Raw genomic sequence first — 20,293 nt, forward strand, 5'->3', positions numbered from 1 at the left:
ACATTTCATTCAGTGCAAATAGATTTGTGCCTCTCACAAAGGCTGCCTTATGGAAACCTTCCACAAGTTTGACTTTTATAGTATTCACAGTCTCTCAGCATAAGATGCCTCATCATCTGTAATTAAATTTGCACCAGGCTTTGTCCCTGCTTTATGTTTTCCTTTCTCCAGGAAGCTTAAAAAAAAAAAAAATCAGGTGGCCAGCAGGATGCATTCTGAATTCTTCTCATTTGTAAATAGGCTTTTTTTTTTATTTAAAAGCCACCATGTACTCCTCCTTAGTTCCTACAGTGCTAGTTTTGATTTGATACATTGCACAGAACCCTTTGTCCCTGCCCAAAACACATGTATGCACAGTCTCTGTGTAAGGTGCTAGCCATGCTGAAGAAGAAATCCTTTATTAACTCCAGAGACTAACATTTAATCTCTAATATTCTATGTAGTAACCATACAGAACCATCTCAATATTTTTCAATCCTAGGACTTTCAGAAGTAATAGAAGAAAGTTAGCATTCAAGAATGGAATAGCTCTCTTACAAGGTCATCTGTTGTAACCGGTTCTCCTCTCTTGCTGGAAGCTACTACCATTCTGCCCAGCCGCTTTTTCATGTCATCCAGGCCGTCAGAGAGTGCTAAAACTGACATGATTTCACTGCTCACTGTGATGTCAAACTGAGCCTTCAAGAGACGAATAAAGATGTGAATTCATCAAGATTCCTCAGCAGAAATCTTTACCTTACTCAAATTCTTGGGGTGGAGAAAAGAAGCCAGTTATCACCATTATAATAAGAAATAAATACAGACATACATCCATGAGAACAAATCTAAAATGTTACTCTCAAAATATACGCAATTTAAGTTCAAAGTTTCAAATCAGATTATTTTCTGCAAATTAAAGTAAGATACACTCACTTCATTGCTGTTACATGACTCCATCCTGGCACAAAACTGGTGATTCATGTAAGAACATTAACACCAACAATACGTTTTTGAAGACTGAGCTTACTAACTCACATTTAACCATTGCTAAACGGTACAGTATAAGCCAAAGGAAAAAAAAAAAAAACAACATGAAAACCAGCAACTGGTTCTATAGCAAATGAAGGGTAGAATGCATCTGATATAACACAATGCCTCCATTGAAGTTAGGCACCCTAGAGACCTTTCCTGATGAATAAAAAGAGGCTTCTGTGGGCACAACTCATCTGAACTACTAATTTGACAGTTACTTAAAGGATGAAAGAAATCATGGTCCTGATTGCCTATCTTTCTACATATGCAATGTATCTAGATAACAAGCTCAGATATGGATTAGGGCCAGATGCATCCCACCCAAAGCATGTGCACTGCATAAGATTAGCAATTGCCAGGCACCATATTTGTAGAGAGCATTCATATGTCACTGTTACTACACCATAGCCATCCCAATTCAGGAATCCAACAATCAAGAAAGGTATGAAAAGAACAGATATTAAAACTATACACTGCACTGATAGCAAGTTTAACTGCTTGGTCAAAGAGACTTTCTGCTGTCTCTTTTACAAGGTACCAGTAAGACAAACATCTGGAATTGAAGAAGTTTACTTCAGGATCATGCTTTTCAAAGTGCTTTTTTAAAAGATGCAAGAAAGAATAATTACCGTTCGTGAAAAGCCTTTTTCTGTTGGAGACTGTCCAATAGTGATTCCCCTAAGGAACCTGTCATTTGTATCCAGTACTGTGAGGATGAAGAAAGAAAGATGTAAGAAGTCACACTGCATGACCTAAATCACATCTATACACCACCACAAACTCTTGGCTAGATAGGCCATGAACAGAGGATGGCAGCGTGGGACACCGTGCTCTCCAGCTGAACTGCAACGATGTTAAAATGCTCACAGTCAGTGCAGACTGCACTGCACCCAGAAGTCTACCTCCCTGTGTGCTCAATAACCACAAATCCAAAACCTCTCTGAGAAAAGGAGCTGCTGGTTTCCAATTTCTTTTTCACCATTATTAGTCAAAATGAAATCAGGAAATTACTATGGAAAAAAGAAATGAAATTATCATTTTGTAAATGAAAGGATAAAACGGTCAGATTCTACTATTTAATGATGTTCCCTATAACTCCAAATTACCCTTGAATTTATATTTAATATAACTTCAAATTACCCTTGAAGCCACAAATGATCATGGCTTAAATTTGCTGGGTTTTTTTTGTTTTGTTTTATTTTTTTGTAATGAGCTTCTCGAAAAATTCTAAATACTTCCCATGAGGCAGACTAATTTAGCTCCATTATAAGTTATGAAGCAAGTTTTGGAGAGTAATTTCAGATTGTATTTTCATAAAAAGAAGGAAAAGCAATACTCTCGGGGTCTAAATCACCTTTGCCCCCCCCCCCATCTGAAATTCCTTTCATGAGTGAAATATTAATTCAGTAAGACCAGAGATTGATCTTACTTCAGGTATTTTTAAACATGTTTTAAAAAAACACTGAGCCTTTTTCTGCTGTCAGTCCCCAAGAGAACCATTGGGCAGACTGAAACTCAGTTTAATTCCAGAGCAGTAGCCTCTCCTTGCTCACAGCGCCTTCTCAAGTGTGCAGGCAGAAAGACTGTTTGCTACAGTTGCCAAACTGAAAACTCTCTCAGTGACCATCAAAACCACAAGCAGAAACTTGCACCAATTAGTGAGGCCCAGTCTGAACTCTCAAAGATTAAGGTTCAAGTCCTGGTGTCAAACCCTTTAGAAACAGGATCCCATCTGCAGGCACCCATCCCACCAAACACATAGACCAGAACTGCTTTGCTTCCCTTTATCCCAGAAAACTTTGTTCTTTCTGTACTTGCAACTTCATTTGAAAAGTTCTGGTGCTGTTTTTTTTTTTAGCAATACTGTAATTCAATGGTTCTTGTACCTCTTTGCCACGTTATGGTGGCTGGATCGATGTCCAATCTCACAAATAAGTTTACTTCCTCCCCTGTCAAGGCTGCAGGATCAGTTTTGCTAATGCCCAATTTCTGTGGGAGGAAAGAATAATAATAATAATTATAAAGTATCATGAAAAGATTTAGAGAAATGAACCTTTCACTACAACAATTGGCCTTTGGCAGCAGCACCTGAATATTCAGAAATAAGGAGGAAATGCCCTACCAGCGTCCTTTCAAGCCCACAACAACATAAATTGATCCATATCAGTGTAAATCTGGAAGCAGAGCTTGCTGCTTGCCAACTAGCAAATGGCAGTGCAGATAACAGAGCTTGTCAGGGCAGTCTGTCACCTAATTTTGTGCAAGGCATCTACAGAAAACATAAGAAAGAAAGAAAGCTCTGCAGTTTCTTACATGCCTTGTTCTAATCATTAGTTTCACATGCTTACATCCATTTCTCATTAGTTTGCCTAGGGTCACTGCACACAGCCATACATATTTGAAGACACGGCTCTCAGCACGCTGGTTAAGCAGCACAAAGGAGGAATTAAACAATTCGATCACAAGGCTGTCAGCATCCCAGAAAGCTGATCCTGAACATACTGAGAGGATGGGCAGTTTGCCAAGTTGCTTAATTGAGAGAAGAATTATCTCAAGACTGATACAAGTGCAAGCTTAGAAATGAGGAAAACGATTGAGTTGATTTATGAATGAACAAGCCTTTTTTAATTAACTAGACAGCTAAGCCCTACTTTCTCCAGAAGAACAGCAGGGAAGAAAGAGGTCTGTTCTCTTCCTCTTCAAGTACATCATTAAAAACAAACAAACAAATCCCCACCATACCATGAAAAAGATCCTCTTTCTCGAGTATTAGCATCCTTGCAGTCTACCAAGCCACGTGACAGAGCTACTTTGCTCAGCAGTGAAGCAAGCCATGTATTTTCTAATGGTAGAAAAATTATAGCTAATTAATAAATCAGAGTTTTATCTTCCTAAGTATTCTACTGGTCCTGGCCTCCAAGAGGGCAACTGACAGAGCACGAATACCGTTCAAACAGGCTTGTTCCTGGAATAAGCTTAGCAGGTCCTATTTTCTCATTCTAGCCAGAAGGTTAAGCCCAATGCAAAACTATTCTTGTTCCTCATTTTTTAAGAGGTCAGGGACACACAGGTTCACATTCATTACTGAGAACTGAGGAACTGTGACCTGCTCAGGGTCCAACGTTCAATGGTAGGTGTACTCATTTAACTGAGATTCTCTTTCCTGAGCCAAGAAGTAAGGGATGTAGGGGACACACATTTTTTCTTCTGTTTCCTGCTTGCTCAATCTGGATAAGACAAGAAAATCTTTACCTTCTCTTTTTGCTGAATTTTGTAAACTGTCTTTTTGGTGCTGCATTATCTATAAGGCTGTCACATGAACAAGAATTATTCATCTTTATCTGTAGCTGACTGTAACGGACAAAGACTAATGCTGGTCTTCTCTAAAACTACATTAAGAACACTAAATTGTCACTATTACAAAGGGCACTAATCCCTCTGCTTCTTCCCACTGTGTTACTCACACAGCATATAACAAGTCAAATCAACGATTCTTCCCCTTGAAGCTTCATCTCATTGTTACCCGTGCTGTAACATGGGCTACCAGACTTTTGCACGCTTGATGCAGAAAATAAATGCTATCGGAATGACAATCCAGTTGTTGGTTGGTCTAGTGAGTTTCTTACGTCAGATGATAAGTGATAGGGTGCATGGAAACAGTCTCAAACCGAGCTAGGGGAGGTTTAAAATGGCTTTTAGGAAGAATTTCTTTGTGGAAAGGGTGGTTAGGCACTGGAACAGGCTGCCTAGGGAAATGGTGGAATATGCATCCCTGGAGGTATTTAAGAGGTATGCAGACATGGCACTAAGGGACATAGTTTAGTGACAGGGCTACTCCATAAGTCAGGCTATGATCCTGAAGGTCTTTTTCAGCCTAGGTGATTCTGTGACCTACAGAGCAACACAAATGTTTTTGTAACCAAACTCAGAATAAATAAAGGCAGAGTAAGTGGAACTGAATCAGAAACCAGTGTGAAACTAGAGAACTTACTTGTAGTCTTCGGATTTGAATCTCTGAGAACTTCCTGACTCCGTTGACAGAAGGCACCAAACGGTTATAGAGGGCCTGGCAGAACAAAATATACAGTTAGTACTGCTGGCACACCCCAAACATCTTGACCAGAATGAGATGGGTTGAAATAGACAAGAAAGGATCCTACCTGGTCGCTCTGAGTTAGCTCATGGAATATACGTGTGTCCACAGCAGCAGCAACCAGGTTGTTCGCTGCAGTGATAGCATGGATGTCACCAGTGAGGTGAAGGTTAAACTGAAGGACATAGAACACATCACTTATCTCATCTTGCTGCAATTTTCATATATTTCAATACATCGTAGACAGGTGGAGAGAGACATATTAATAGCAACACTAAAGCGAGTGAGGGTGGAGGGGGAAGAGATTGCTCAGTGCAGCGTGTGGAAGTGAGGAAAGAATTTCTGTAAAACAGAAAAATGCCTCCCCCACATTTATGTCATTTTACAAACTTCCAGAACAGAGCTTCCAAATACGATTTTTTTTTTACACAAGAACCATTCCTTAATATCTGAGAACAACATGGCACGGCATATCTGCATTGCTCCTCCTTCCCCCTCCTTCTGACCCACTCACATCACTTGCACAACAGGCTTCACACATACCTTAGCTAAAGCTCCTGCTGCTCCCACAAACACATCTGAGCTAAATTCAAGCCAGCAACCTTGGGTGGTGCTAGCAATAAAACTGTGGTTGCAAAGAGCTCTGCATAAGCTAACCACTCACACACAGTACTGTAGGCAGGCCTTGCAGACCACATACTACACAGTGACAACGCTAGTAATTTTCTAGGTTCTATCTCGTTAAAAAACGGTTTGAGTGGGTTTGTCTACGTGAGTTTTCTTCCTGCACTGTAGCTATACTGAAAAAAGATTTTGGATATAGAGTTTATTTGACAAACCTGTATTAGGGCAGAGAAGGAAAGGTTGCTGTTAAGATGATTCTTTTTATCTGTAGCAGTGCAGCACAGGAGGAAGATGAAAAATTGACAATAATAAAGTGGTATGACAGAAGACTATGATACCACTGTGTCAGAGCTCTGCTACTGTGGTCTTATAAACCAAACAGCAAAAAAAAAACAAAACAGAGTGGAACTAGTCACACAGAAATTATAAATCCTAACCAGGAAACACCAGTTTTTCTTATTCTACATATATACAATAAGAAGCAATTATTACTACCTCAGCTCTACAGTCATCACTGAAAAATGTCTCACTTGCTAATAGTTTTCTGGGATGAAAGCTGCATGCAGAAACATCTGATATCAAGGTCATTATTGCATCTACCCTATCATAAAACGTTAGTACTTGGAGTCATGCACAATTAAAATACTCCCACAAGACCACAACGTATTTTTCTACCATATGGTAGAAAGGACTTCTACTTGAAGTCCTTCCTGTGTATCACAGAATCACAGAATGGCCTGGGTTGAAAAGGACCACAATGATCATTTAGTTTCAACCCCCTGCTATGTGCAGGGTCACCAACCACCAGACCAGGCTGCCCAGAGCCACATCCAGCCTGGCCTTGAATGCCTCCAGGGATGGGGCATCCACAACCTCTTTGGGCAGCTTTCAGCCAGTTTATTTCAAGTGTGGGTCTGTCTCCCACTGCTGCACATGCCTCAGTCTTATATCTTGTCTTACTAACACTCTCAAACAGGAGGAGATTATTGTTACTGTCACATTTATCATTCACACATGCTTTTGGCACATGACTAAATCAATCATCTGCCTCCTTAACATTTTTTCATTTCCCCCATCCCCCATCAAATCTTCTCTGGACTTGCTGCACCAATAGGAACAAACAGCCCTTTTGATCATTTTTGCTTTTCCTCCAAAAACTGTCCTCTGTCAACCAATGGTGCACAAGACAAAGGTAAGATTCTACAGGTAATTACAAGAGAGTTGGGGGATGCACAAGAGCAGGAGCTACATGTGCCTGTCAGTTCCCTGCCCCCAGAGAGGATTTCACTTGTTGCCAAGTCACATGAAAAAAAAGCACTGCAGTGCCAGTCACCCACAGGCTCAGGTCTTGGCATTATTGATTTGCATTTTCCCTTTTCCCGTTCCACGTCAGTAATCTAAAACACAAGCAGACCAAAATAGCTCACAGAAGGAGTCAACGACCACTCTTGCTGACAGAACTATTTAATATGCTTCCAAAACATATTAAGTCATTATAATCTTAATTTCAGCGCTGGGAAAAAGAGGTACAGGATGTACTCTGCTCAAGGGTATGCAGTAATTTGGGGCAGAAGAGGGGAGGGAACAGAGGGACAGGGAATTCTCAGTTCTGTTAAATTCCCTGACCATGCAGACACTTTTCTGAAACAAGGAAGTGCATTTTCTAAAAAAGCTTTGCTGAAATCAAGCAATCATTCTTGCAATGCTACTCCAGGAAGTATAAAAAAATATTAAGTTATCTGACTGCAATATTTCTTCAAGGTCTGCAAACTAACTGTGCAATGAGACTTTGTATAAACAATTACCTCTTCCATGGGAACAACTTGAGAATAGCCACCTCCAGCAGCTCCTCCTATGGAAAGACAACAGTCAAATCATGCAAATAAAGGTCTCTCTAGCTCAGGGTGGTAATATATGTATTCCATTATGACTTTAAGAAGGCAGCTTAGTTAATGTCCCAGCATAGCACTTGAGAAAACACTGAAGAACTTACCAAGGTTCTTCTTTCTTAAAGAAATGCCATCCTAACTGGGAATTATGTAAAACTACAGTGCAGCATTCAAAGATTTTCATCCTGCTATCTTCCCTTCATTTAGTCAGCTCATACCTTTTATACCAAAAGTTGGCCCCTGAGATGGCTGCCGAACACAAGCAAAGACATTCTGGTGCAGGTGTGCTCCTAAGGCTTGAACAAGACCTATGGTGGTGGTGCTTTTCCCCTCTCCCAGAGGTGTGGGAGTAATCCTGCAGTGAGAAAGTACACCAGATACAATGAAGCTCCTATAGTAGGTAAGCCTCAAAACAGTTACAGGCATAATACAAGTACCTACTGACTGCAATTAATGCCAGTACTTCATACAGTCTGCTTACCACAAGACAAGCAACACTATCAAAATTTCTCTTCATCCTGACACCATGTAAGCGATGTCTCCTTAGTTAACATAGTACCTACCCAGTAACAACGACATATTTGCCATCAGGCTGGTTCTTCAGACGTTTCAGAGCTGACAGATGAACCTTGGCTTTAGTTTGGCCATACAGCTCTACCTCGTCAGGGAGAAGGCCAATTTCTTTTGCAACTTGATTAATGGGCTTGGGTATGCATGACTGTGATATTTTGATATCACTGAAAGAAAGAGAGCAAGGGCAATTAGTAAATATTACTGACTTCTCACAAACGTCCCGCTTTTGGCATCATGAGTCAAAAGCACTTGATCTATGTTCTGAAAGGGAAGCTTCACCCTTTCCTAATAACAAAAAAGTCAATTCCACCAATATTGGCTACAGCAGAATACAAGTAACTTCAGAGGACAACAACAACAAAATTAAACAAGCAAAATTATACAAAAGAATGACTTTCTGTAGATACCACCTAAGGCTCTGCTATCATATTCTCCATATTTTCAAATCCTTGTGGATTCTACCAACTCCCACTTTAAGGCGCCAGGCTTTTGCCATGTCAGATAGAAAAGTTGCTACATGCTGAGTCAGCAAGTCTCTAGCTCATACAAAACATCTGTGGAAAACCATATTTATAGCTGAATGTTCTAAGGATTCCCCAAGCCTATGTTCAGCATGTGCCACAGTACCACTGATGGTTAGCTCTGCTCTCCTGGGAGACCTCAACCAGCTTTCTCTCTACGTCTCTCCAAACTTCAACCCCAGTTACACTCTACATACTTGTTTGCCTTATATTATACAAAACTTGCCAACAGAAGTGAGCATTACAACGCATGAATATCGTCAGTAGCTTCACTGAAAGCATTACCTTGGAACAGGCACCTTTAGGGTAAGTTGGTTGTATTGGATGTTCCATTTTCCAGGCTGGAATTTCTCCAGAAAACGCTGCGCGCTCTCCACTGTACTCTAAATCAAGCATGAAAAGGCATTACAGCAACAACTGCTGTAGGAACCTTGTTGGTTAACAGAGCTTTATATGAGTCTTCCCCTCCTCGTTATCTCAGTTTGGACTAATATAAAGTGCTTTAATTTAGAACTATTGCTAACAATGCAGAATGAGGTTTTGCTTTGAATTTCCTTGAGAGGAATACAGACAGATTTGCATAGATCTGTAGAGATACTGATAGATAAAAATCCAGTCCTGCAAAATATTTTATTTATATATAAATATTAATACATATATGTAGCAACTTTCACTGTGCTTTTTTTTTAGTGCTGTTTGTCAGTACCATCTCTTAAGCAAAATAAACAGAGGAAGCAGCTTTCCTCTGCTAACCTCTGCCTCCTTATCCCCATTACCTTATGGAGAGTTTTAGAATTACATCCAGAGCTTTGTCAAACAAACCAGTTCTCACAGTTTTGAGAATGTACAGTTTAAAAAGAAAAAACAAATAACACACATGCACACACAAAAATCCACAAGGCAGCTGTTCTTCCTAACATTTTCTTCATGTTCACCTTCTTCATTGGTCTGCAAACACTAACTAGGCTTCTAGGCAAGAGCAAGGAGGAAGCATCAACTTCTCTTCCTAGTGTGCTGACGACCAGCAGCAATATACCCCAAAAGCAAACATAGAGGAGAAGACTTGTGATGGCTCACATTCTGTTCACATACCTGCATTAACATGGCCACAGTCATTGGTCCAACACCACCAGGAACTGGAGTAATGTAAGAAGCTTTCTCTTTTGCTGTTGCGTATGCCACATCTCCTACAACTCTTTTTCCACTGGCCTTTGTGCTATCTGGGGATTGAAGGAAAGAATAAGTTACACAGAGAGAACAGCAGTGACTGAAGCTGAAGTCCTTTCCTCTGTTGGAATAACCAAATCAGCAGCTAAGTATACAGGAAGCTGCAAAACAAAACGACACCCTAAGATGAAGCTGTTATCACCATGCTTCACCCACAACGTCAGGGTTCATACACTACATCTTCCCATTAAGTGCCATTTATTATCAGCCAGACATCAGAGGGTCTCCCTTTTCACCAGATCAAATATTTTCTCAAAGGAATTGAGATTGCCACAAGGCAATCTGAAGACTCCAAAACAGCTGGGGGAAGCAAAGCATACACCAGATCTTACATCTGTGCATACAGAGCACACAAAAAGGACATACAGAGATGTCACATTAGCCACCCTCTCACAAATCTTGCAGTACTGCTCTGAAGACAAAAGTAAACTTTCAGTATTAAGGAGATATGAATCAGTGATCTAGAAGACACTAAAGGAACGTAGCTGTTCCAAAAACCAAGATTTACAGTTACTCTGTTCCGTTTTGGAGGAAATCTAGAACTTACTATTGAATAAAATTATCTACCTTTACAGAAACTGAAGACAGAAAGTCTTACTTACTGCCATTTTAATGATGGACTGGTAAATACTACAGTCACAGAGAACAGTCTCATCAAAACCAACCTCACAGGTGACTTAAAAGCGCTCCAGCAGAACAATCTCCTTGCTGGCAGAAACAAATTCTACCACCTGCTGTACTACATGAAATTTAAGGTCACCCATAGGAGACAAAAAGACAAAATGCACTTGTAAACTATGAGAATCATCTAAGGAACTCACCAGTTATGGACACAGTATAACAAAAAAAGCAAGTAAGTTTCTCCTGGAGTAGCAGATCCTTATTTTAGGTATCAAGCCTTGAGAAAATGTTAAGCAGTGTGAAAAAACGCATGACAGATTTTAATACTGTTTAATTGAAATTATCTTGCATACCACAAATGTATGCTCAAGTTATTGATTATGTTCTATTCATGCATACATTTGATGAGGAGGAAGAATGTAAGAGAAAGCAAACTCATTAACAGCTTACTGTGGTAAAATGCAAGAGGGAACAAAAGCAGCTCCTATCCACAGGGATGTTCAGCTGCACTGTTACTGACAATCAGTTGTTTGGGTGTTCTACTGAAGGTGTGTTTTAAGCAACGCTTACTTTCCCTGAAGTTCAAGCTTTGAACTAAGTCACAGCTGTTAACATTGTTTCTACAGCAACTGTCAAGTTTTACTTCCCAAACTGCAGACCAGCCTGGCCTTCCGGCTCAGACAGCAGGATTAATTAAGTTTGCAAAAGGCAAACAGTATGATTATATTTTCTTCCTTGGATTCCAAGCAAGCTTACCAACCACCCCAGTCAGAAAGGCTCCAGACCTCAAAATGAAGAAATCAAGTGATGAAACACATGACTTCAAATACAAACAGCCTGATCTGCTACACAAGACAGACACCGTGATGAGCGCAAGCCAAATAAACCCCAAGTCCGTGCCCCTGCATTCCCACTTTATGCCAAGTGCTGCTGAGAACAACTTAGAGGTTATCCAGTGACTTTTAAAAAATCTTTTTGAAGGAAAACTCACATGCAATGCTTTCTGCTTCATCCCATTAATTTTATCTTCTTAATATTCATCATTCTGGCCTTAAATTACAGAGTTACAGAAAGCATCGGTGACACTGATAACTGTTCCCTGTGCCTGTGCCTTCTTTGGTACAGTAGGTTACCCAGCTAGCTAGAACATATGACTGTTGTCCAAGGACTTTGAGATCTGAGAAATGAAGGACACACGTACACGTATGTAACAAACAGCCACAATGACCTCTGTCTCTGGGGTGCTGCAGGTCCAATTGCAGAACTAATTTACAGTCCTACTTTGGTAAGATCAGAGCTGGGAATATTCACACTGTAAACTTGTACATTATACCAATGTACATGGTATGTGGATAGGATGTCTGACAGCAGATTCAATACAATCTGGTTTTATTGGCGTGTGGTGCCAACTCAGTTCCCAGAACTCTGAAACATCATGAGGTCAAGATTCCTCCAGCATCTTTCTGGCTCCTCTTGTGTTTGAAGAGCATGGCACAGAAATGAAAAGAAGCAGGTCCTCTTCCCCTGCTCTCACATTCTGCTGTTTAAAGTTCTTTATTGGCTAGGGCTGCAAAATCCCATATCAGAGGAATCCTCTGAATAGGAACACTTTCTCCAACAGGAGTCACAGAGGGACACTTCAAACACCGTGCCGTCTCTGGGAAACTTCTCTGCCTGCAATGCTCTTCATTCCAGTGGCAAAGCAACTCCTACAGGCCTGGAATAAGGCATTCAGAACACCTGCTGAACTAGCAATCACCTGCATCAGTAAGGAGAGAAATACAAATACGATGATGTTTAGAAAAGACACACTTCTCTGTAAAGGTTTCAGGAAGTCTTCTCTCACTCTCTCTCTACCGAGAGACCTGGAAGAAATTCTGTTCAACTGTAACACGTAAAATGCAAGGCCCGATGCATCCCACAGCTGCACATCCAGAGATTTCCCTTTTCTTCAGCTGCAATCACACGTACACCCAGCAGGCACCTAGCTGGGTGCACTTAAAGCTATGGTAAGACATATGTCAACTGTGCTATTTATCTCCCCATTGTTCAAAGCATCATCATGGCTAGCACTGATAACTCTATGCTGTCAAGCCTTGACCAGTGAGCTTCACACAGTGTCATAAACAAACTGGCATATAACACTGAGTAGGCTGGCAGTATAAGAAACCCAGGCCTCAGTGCAGTGCCAAAGCAAACTGCAAGGAAACAGGGATGTGACCACAGAGATACAGTTCAGATCAAGCCTGAAAAAAAAGTCATCATGTCAGAAATGCGAAGGTACACATGAGCAGGGTAGTGCCCAGATGTCGCTGCTTCACCAATAACAACAGTGACTCTGCTTCTTGGCAAACTGCCTAACTTTGGGAAGCTTGGCACGAAATATTTCAACAAACAAATAGCAACAGCCGATAGTTGGTTTTTTTTTAAGCTTTAATTACACAGAGGATTAATGGCTTTTAACGCAAATCAACGTCATCTTTGAGGAATAAGACTGTTGAGCAGAAATTTCTTTACATTCCATTAAATGGCAACAAGATGAGTGATTAATTATGAAAACTACCTTCTAAAAACCCTGTGGGTGTAGCAGAGAGATAGCTGGATGGTGACTAATTTTCCATATCATTGAATATCTGCAATTTGGATTTAAAATGAGGTGAAAACAGAAATTGCCAGACTGCCTGTTCCTCAGCTAAATGAAACCCTACCCCCAATCCATTATGTTCAAGCACTTTGTTCTGTGCCAGAGCCACTGTCACCAATTTTCTTGCAGCACCTGCTTTGTTTCAAGACAACAGTCATTCAAACCTAAGAAGTTAATGTTATGATTCAACAAATGCACAGCTACTTTAAGAGGCTGCTTGCCATTTACGTGTTTCAAACAGAACAGCTTAATGAGATCTAACTGTGCAAATTAACGACAGCAAAGCTGCACGCTCACAAGTGACAACAGCAGCAGGATTTAGCTATATGGATGTGGCAAATTACATACATACTATGTTGTAATACTACATAGGCCTCCTCTTTTCTCTACAGATAATCAGTCTCATTGATGGCAGAAACAAAACTATCACTGATCTGCTTCACAACAGTACTTCAAAACCATCTTTGTTTTATTCTTGAATCTTCAGAGGGGTTGCCATCATTACTTAAGACAGACTTAGATGAGAAATAAATCCATATGGACTAGAAATACCAAGGAAACTGTATCCATGTACTTACATAGCAACTGCATTTATACACAAATAAATCCCCACTCTTTATACATTACCCACGCACCTGGCACATGGTTAATTCCGCAGTCTATTACAATTGCACCAGGTTTGATCCATTCACCTTTCACCATTTCAGCTTTGCCAGCTGCAACCACCAGGATATCAGCTTTAGCAACCTAAAAATAAAAACATATATCCATACAAACAACTCTATATCACAAACAATAGAAAAAGGCAGAGCTGCTTCAAGAGCAATTTAAATCAGTTTCAGTTGTAGTGAAATTGTGTGCTCACCCACTTCATCTAGAGGACTGGAAGGGCATCATCAGCAATGAAAAGTAGCTAACAGTTCTTGGCAAGGACAAATTCCCACAGCCAGAAATTGCAGCCTATTTTCAGGCTCCTACCCTGAACTGTTGCTAGTCTACACTTCACAACCTCCTTTGAACTCTTCCACGATTCCCAAATGCATGATACACAGTACTTTTAGATGAAAGCCTTCTGCATACTCTGATCTTCTTTCCTTCCAATATCCCTGCATATTAAGCTGCATATTATCTACTTCTCACTACTGGAAATACACCCAGAACTCATCAGACAGCTGACAAGAACAACCCCTACACAGAACAGGAAGCTGCGCTTCATTTGTGGCAGCATTGTTGTGGTTTTCATATCCAGGACTGTGTAACATGCAAGACCTGGGGAAGCTGATTGTAATTCAGCACCAGTTTTTGTTCAGACGGTAATCAGCAAATATGACAGATCTGGTCACAAAGTTCCTACCACAACCTCGGACAAAAGCCCCTTGCTACTTCCCCTGCTGCTTCATTTGTATCAATAGGAAGCTGCTATCCCCTGGATTTTTTTATTTGTATCTTAGACAGTGTTTCTGATCTTGCATTTGAGTTATAGTCAAGTACACCTACCCCCTTTCCAGCTTTGATACTTGCCTACAAAGCCTGGCAGTGTTGATTGCTCAACAAAATTCAAGTAGGTGGCAGCACAGCAACACACTATTTCTGTCACTCTTACTGCTAAAGAAGAAAATGGTACAAACTCCCAGTCATAGAAAACAGAGTAGAAAAAAAAACATGGAGAAGGAATTTGGTCTAGCATTTCCTAGCCATGAAAGTAGAAGATCACTTGGATTTTTTAGGGAAAAAACAAACAAACAAAAACATACACTGTCTTGCAGGCCACTACTTGGAGATTAGGAAGGAATGACTGAATTCCCAGTGCTTGCCCAAATTAAAAAAAAAAAAATAGTAATTTTACTGTTATAGTTGCAACCCCCTAAGGAAGGGCCTTCAACAGCAGTAGATTCATGCAACCATTCAATGAACAACACTGGAAAATTATTTCAGATGAAAAACAATCCAGACCCACTGACTTAGACAACATCAGGCAAAAACATGCAGCTGGCAGCATTGGCTTGCAGTACATAACTACAGCCTTATAAGTCCATCCCTTCCCTTACCTCCTCAGCCAGAGTTGAGGTCTTTGAATGGCAAGTGGTTACTGTTGCATGATTCCAGAGCAGCAGGTCATGCATAGGAGCACCAACGATCTTACTGCGACCAACCACTACAGCTCTTTTCCCTGTAACCTGGATGCCTGGACCACACGAAGGTAGGAAAAAATAAAATGTCATTATGCATTCCATTCCATTCCAGTAGCTCTAGAATATATTGGTAAGTATGTGTCTCAATCTTTCAGGATGCTACTTATCTTTTGGGTTTTGCATTGCTTTAAACTAGCTGTTTTCCTATTTGAAAAGGCAGAGATGAAACATGGCAATTCAACAAAAGTTTCTGCATGAGAGACAGCCTTGCAGCATAATTTCTCCTCTCATCGAAGACTATTGCATTCATGAATAATGAAAAAATCCTTACCTGTCTGTCTGATAAGTTCCATGCATCCTTTTGGAGTACAGGGAATAAAGCAGTCTCCAAGGTCTCCTCTAGACAGTTTCCCAGCATTGATGCTACTTAAGCTGTATTTTGAAAGAATAAAAAGGCCAAGTAAGTTCCCAGTCTCATCTCAAAATTACCTGTTAATAGGGAAGGGAAGAAAAAAAAGGAAAAAAAAAGGTCTAATTCTGGAGTAGCTGTGATGTTCTCTAGGGCTGATGTCAGCTTACCCATCTACATCCTTCTCAGGTGCAACAGCATTGGTTATTTTTTCAGTATTGATAGGTTTATCAGAGTCAAGGGGCAGCTGCACTATAAAGCCATGAACAGCAGGGTCTCCATTCAAAGACGAGATGCACTTGAGGACCTACAAGCAAAGTCCAAAAACCTAGTGGCTGATAAACTGAAGCAAGATTAATAGAAGGTAAAAACAACACAACACAACCCTATGTGGATTAAAAGACACAGAACACGCTTTTTTTTTCCCACCCGAAACATATGAATGACTCACATTTTTTATTCTGAAAAACACATCTGCTAAAGTTTCTAAATTTTATGTAGTTGTGCTTTAGCTTTCTTAAAAAAAAAAAAAAAAACCACAAAAAACAACAAAACAAATAACCATCAGTTCCTGTTCTTCTTTCATGAGTCAGTATCTGCAGACAAGCAGTCTTTCCCTCCCTTTTTACAAAAAAAAGATAACTTTACCCCCTTAGCTTGAAATTGAAATTACATGATTTTTCTTTATCAACTGCATTACTTACCTCAGCTTCTGTTGCTGTGTTTGGCAGTTTTATGTGATTGGCACTGATCCCAATCTGCAAATGAGAATACCCAGAAATTACCCCATTTCTGAAATGATACCAGAGACTGATCTGCCTTTTCTTTCAGTCAAGCTCACCCTCATCTACATTTTGTCACATTTTCTAGTTCTCTCCCCTATTTCTGTTTCTACAGTCCTTTTATTTGGAAACGCCATCAGTGAAGACAATGAAAGATTAGTAGTTTGCCTACTTATATTGGCCCATCTTTCAACTGTCCCATTCACCTTTTGGCATGAACAACTGCATCTTGGCTTGACAGCATATTGCTCTAAGATGCCAGCACAGATGCCAGCTGTCACCTAGGACAACAGGGATTCGTTAGACTCCCACCCCTGCTGTAGCATGCAATGGACCTCTTGGTGACAGATGTAAGGCAACTGCAGCTATGTATCAACAAGAAACAGAGAAAGTCAGCACATGGCCACAGGTCAGTAAAGACAGAACATCAGCACTTTGGACACATGTCATTTAGGTACCTTTGTGTAATCAGCTCCAACCCACAGAGTATCCCACTCCACATCAGATTACACATTTGTATTATTCCTTCATAACAAGGAATTCAGGCTAGCACTGGTTTCTCCAATACACACAAAGCTTAAACAAAGCTATCTGATTCACATCTGTAATTTCATGTTCTGATTGGACCTATTTTAGGGAGGTAAAAAAAATTATCAGTTTGGGCATTACCTCAGCAGCAGCCTTCAGCTTCATATTAATGTAGAGGTTCGAATCATCCCGATTTCCAACCTAAGGTTGAAAAGACAGTTGAGTCCCCCTGCAGAGTAGAGACCCAACCACAGCCTGAGAATGTCTTAACCCTCAGCTTCCTCAAAGCTACACCAAGGAGAAAAAGGTATTCTTGAATAACCATACCACACTGACACAGACTAAAGGCATCTGGAGCAAACAAGAATGCGTTCTTTCAAGTAAGAGGCAGCTAAAGAGAGGTTGTCTGATCTCCTGCATAAATACCATTAACATCTGTTAGAAAACCCTTAAAAACACAGTGAAGCAGAAAAGCAGAAAATATTGCTTGCCATCTCATCTGAAAAAGTTAATTAACATGATCAGTAGGTGCCGATAACATCCAATTATCTGAATGAGGCTTTTAAAAACTTGTTCCCCTTTGATACCCAGGAATCTCAATTTTATACACATTTGCCTTTATGGAGAAGCTTCTGCTATGCTGCTTTGTACCTTGAGAATCTTCTCATCAAACAAGTAAAACCAAGAATGTAAAATAGTGCAATGCACAAAGAGAAAACAGCAAATAGCAGAAGTAAGTGTCTGTAGCTTTGGCAGAATTGGGTGATTACAGTACGAGTGTTTGCATCATCCAGTATGTTTTGGCTAAAGGTAGTTCCCTTGTAACTGTTAGAAAACAAAGGGCAAGCAGGAAAAACATATTAAGAAAACTCCTGAAATCTAGTTCTCTGATACTAGGGAGCCATCCCTATTTCTCACACAGATCACAAGCTGCAAGGATGACTGTATTAGCCAGTCAACCAGCATGCACTTCTTCCCCAGGCTTATACAAAGAGGCATCCTCCCTTGTAGAGTCTGCTGAGGTAGGAAAAATGATGCATCATATAGGCAGAAGAGACATGTTAACAAAAAGATGATATGCAGTGTGTAAAGGAGGATATTCTTGACTACAGAACAAAAATAAAAGACAACTGACTCATTCTTCCAGCTTGGAGGACACCAGAAACCTCCCAAGAATAGAGCTGGTGAGGTGTTGTATATCAGAAATATCTGATTGTCCCAACATAACTGAAAAATGGACAGTTGAGAACATCTGTATTTGAGCTTCTCCTACCTGAGGCGGTTTGATAGCTTACAAGTGTTGGAGAGCAAACAGACTGTAAAGGATTTATGACCGAGACAACAGATCAACCAAGAAAAGATTGCAGTAACACTACTGTCCCTTCCTGAATTTTAAATCAAGGAACTTCCCTCTTCCTACTGAATACCTGAAGACAAGTCTTCTGTAGAGCTGATCTTAAAGCTAATGAAAAATAACAACAACAAAAAAAAAACCCACACAGATTTGTTCCTAGCATTGAAGAGGAGCATGTTCTTCATGTATTAAAGTGGTCTTAGTGACTGAAACCAGAGATTGCTGTGCAGGTGCCCTAAACAAAAAAATAAAGATAGAAGCCCATGCGCTGGACAGTCATTTTCAATCTCTTTGTGGCCATGCAGTTCCATCCATACGTGACAGCTGTTACTACTACTCACCTTCAGATCTAAGCATACCAAAAAGTTTCCATTTTTTATAGCTATAATGGAAAAAAAAAAACCACCCCACCACTTAATTCTGCCAAATACAGGCCCCAAACCTGAACTGATAAGAGCATTTTTTCCATTCACAAGCATTTACACATAGATTCTAGCACCTACTCAAGCTTCTGACAAACATCAATTTCAGCAATGAGATTTTACTCAATCCTCTGCACTCCAGGTCTTCTTGGCTGAGGCGATTTGCTCACTTCTCTCTCTCCGTGCTCTCATATAACAGCTGATCAAATTCCTCATTAACCTCAGCAATACCTGGTGCAATCACATCTGTTAGAGCTGATGGACTTTAGGACTCATAAAAATGTAAAGGAGAAACATCACAGAACAGCATCAACACCCCACATGGTGCTCTGCACTCCAGTTCCTTACAAAATGCTACTATTTTGCAAAGCAGTTTTGCAGAAGCTCATCAGTTGCCCACTTAACACAGCAAAGCAACAAAGATTTTCTGTAGCTGTCATTAAAGAAAACAATACCTGCAAAATCGCAAGTCCTGGTGTGAAACCTGGAAACTTCTCCTTCATCTCAGCAACTTGCTTCTTTAATCTCTCTCTCACTTGCCTGAGTGTAAAAAAAACCAACAAATAATACAGAAGTTAACCACAGGTTTGAATTCTCATACAATGGTAAGACAAGAGATTGAAAAGCTGACAGGTGGCATGATCAGTGTGGGAATCAAGTGTTGTTTCTGCATTAGAATTGTATAATATTATTTTTATTTTATGATCTCCGCTATCATAGTTCCCAGGAACACACTGTATATATGTGTATATATGTACATTTTGTCATACACACTGCAAGAATATCCTGCACGAGAGCAAACCAGAGGACAAGCCATGGCATGCTGGAGGAAGCGCCTGACATTGGGAAGGCCTGACATCATCCCCCAGTGCTCTTTGTTTAACGATGATGACTTTAAAGAAAATCACCATATCAATAGGACCAGGAGAGCACCGAGACATCTTGGAGACAACAGGATGACTACTGACTGGCACCAGATAACAAGTAAATAACAAATGTAAACCTTCTGATAAGATTGTGAACCTGGAGTACCCAGCCATTGGGGAAACAGGGGAGGGGGAAGGCAAGGGGGAGAAAACAGGGTATAAAGGCTGTCATGTTGTGTCCATAGGCGCGCTCCTACTTGTGGGACGCCCGCCATTGCAATCGCGAATAAAACCTGCTTTTATCAGAGATACCGTCCTGACAAAATTACTTGGTTTATTTCCAACAATTTGGGGGCTCGTCCGGGATTATTATCGCCTCTTTGAGAGTTTCCCTACTGCCCTGCACAGGATAGGTGCACCCCGCTGATTTCAGCGGTCCTGTCTGGGTGGTGAGGTGACTCCTTGGTACGGCCGATAAAAAACCGAGACTGTTTCATAAAGGACGGACTCTGTAAAAGCCAAGGGGCAGGTAGGCACGGGTGTTGGCCATTGCGACCCGGTAACTTCGTGCACGGACCAAGGTAAGGGGATTTAACT

General features: G+C 40.5%; 1 protein-coding gene across 1 annotated transcript in view; it reads right to left on the reverse strand.

Annotated features, from left to right (window-relative positions):
* The window catches only part of MTHFD1 (methylenetetrahydrofolate dehydrogenase, cyclohydrolase and formyltetrahydrofolate synthetase 1), a 45,773-nt gene that overhangs the window by 12,629 nt on the left and 12,851 nt on the right, over positions 1-20,293 (reverse strand). The window contains exons 2-18 of the mRNA XM_048948677.1: positions 19,286-19,370; positions 17,196-17,255; positions 16,449-16,502; positions 15,915-16,051; positions 15,667-15,767; positions 15,252-15,388; positions 13,839-13,950; positions 9,804-9,931; positions 8,997-9,094; positions 8,181-8,354; positions 7,836-7,972; positions 7,534-7,580; positions 5,172-5,279; positions 5,003-5,077; positions 2,898-3,000; positions 1,641-1,717; positions 538-678 (exon numbers count right to left, since the gene is read on the reverse strand). Coding sequence (XP_048804634.1) covers positions 538-678; positions 1,641-1,717; positions 2,898-3,000; positions 5,003-5,077; positions 5,172-5,279; positions 7,534-7,580; positions 7,836-7,972; positions 8,181-8,354; positions 8,997-9,094; positions 9,804-9,931; positions 13,839-13,950; positions 15,252-15,388; positions 15,667-15,767; positions 15,915-16,051; positions 16,449-16,502; positions 17,196-17,255; positions 19,286-19,370 — 1,774 coding nt within the window. The remainder of the gene's footprint in view (positions 1-537; positions 679-1,640; positions 1,718-2,897; positions 3,001-5,002; positions 5,078-5,171; positions 5,280-7,533; positions 7,581-7,835; positions 7,973-8,180; positions 8,355-8,996; positions 9,095-9,803; positions 9,932-13,838; positions 13,951-15,251; positions 15,389-15,666; positions 15,768-15,914; positions 16,052-16,448; positions 16,503-17,195; positions 17,256-19,285; positions 19,371-20,293) is intronic.

This window comes from Lagopus muta, chromosome 6 (assembly GCF_023343835.1).
Source record: "Lagopus muta isolate bLagMut1 chromosome 6, bLagMut1 primary, whole genome shotgun sequence".
Lineage (NCBI taxonomy): Eukaryota > Metazoa > Chordata > Aves > Galliformes > Phasianidae > Lagopus > Lagopus muta.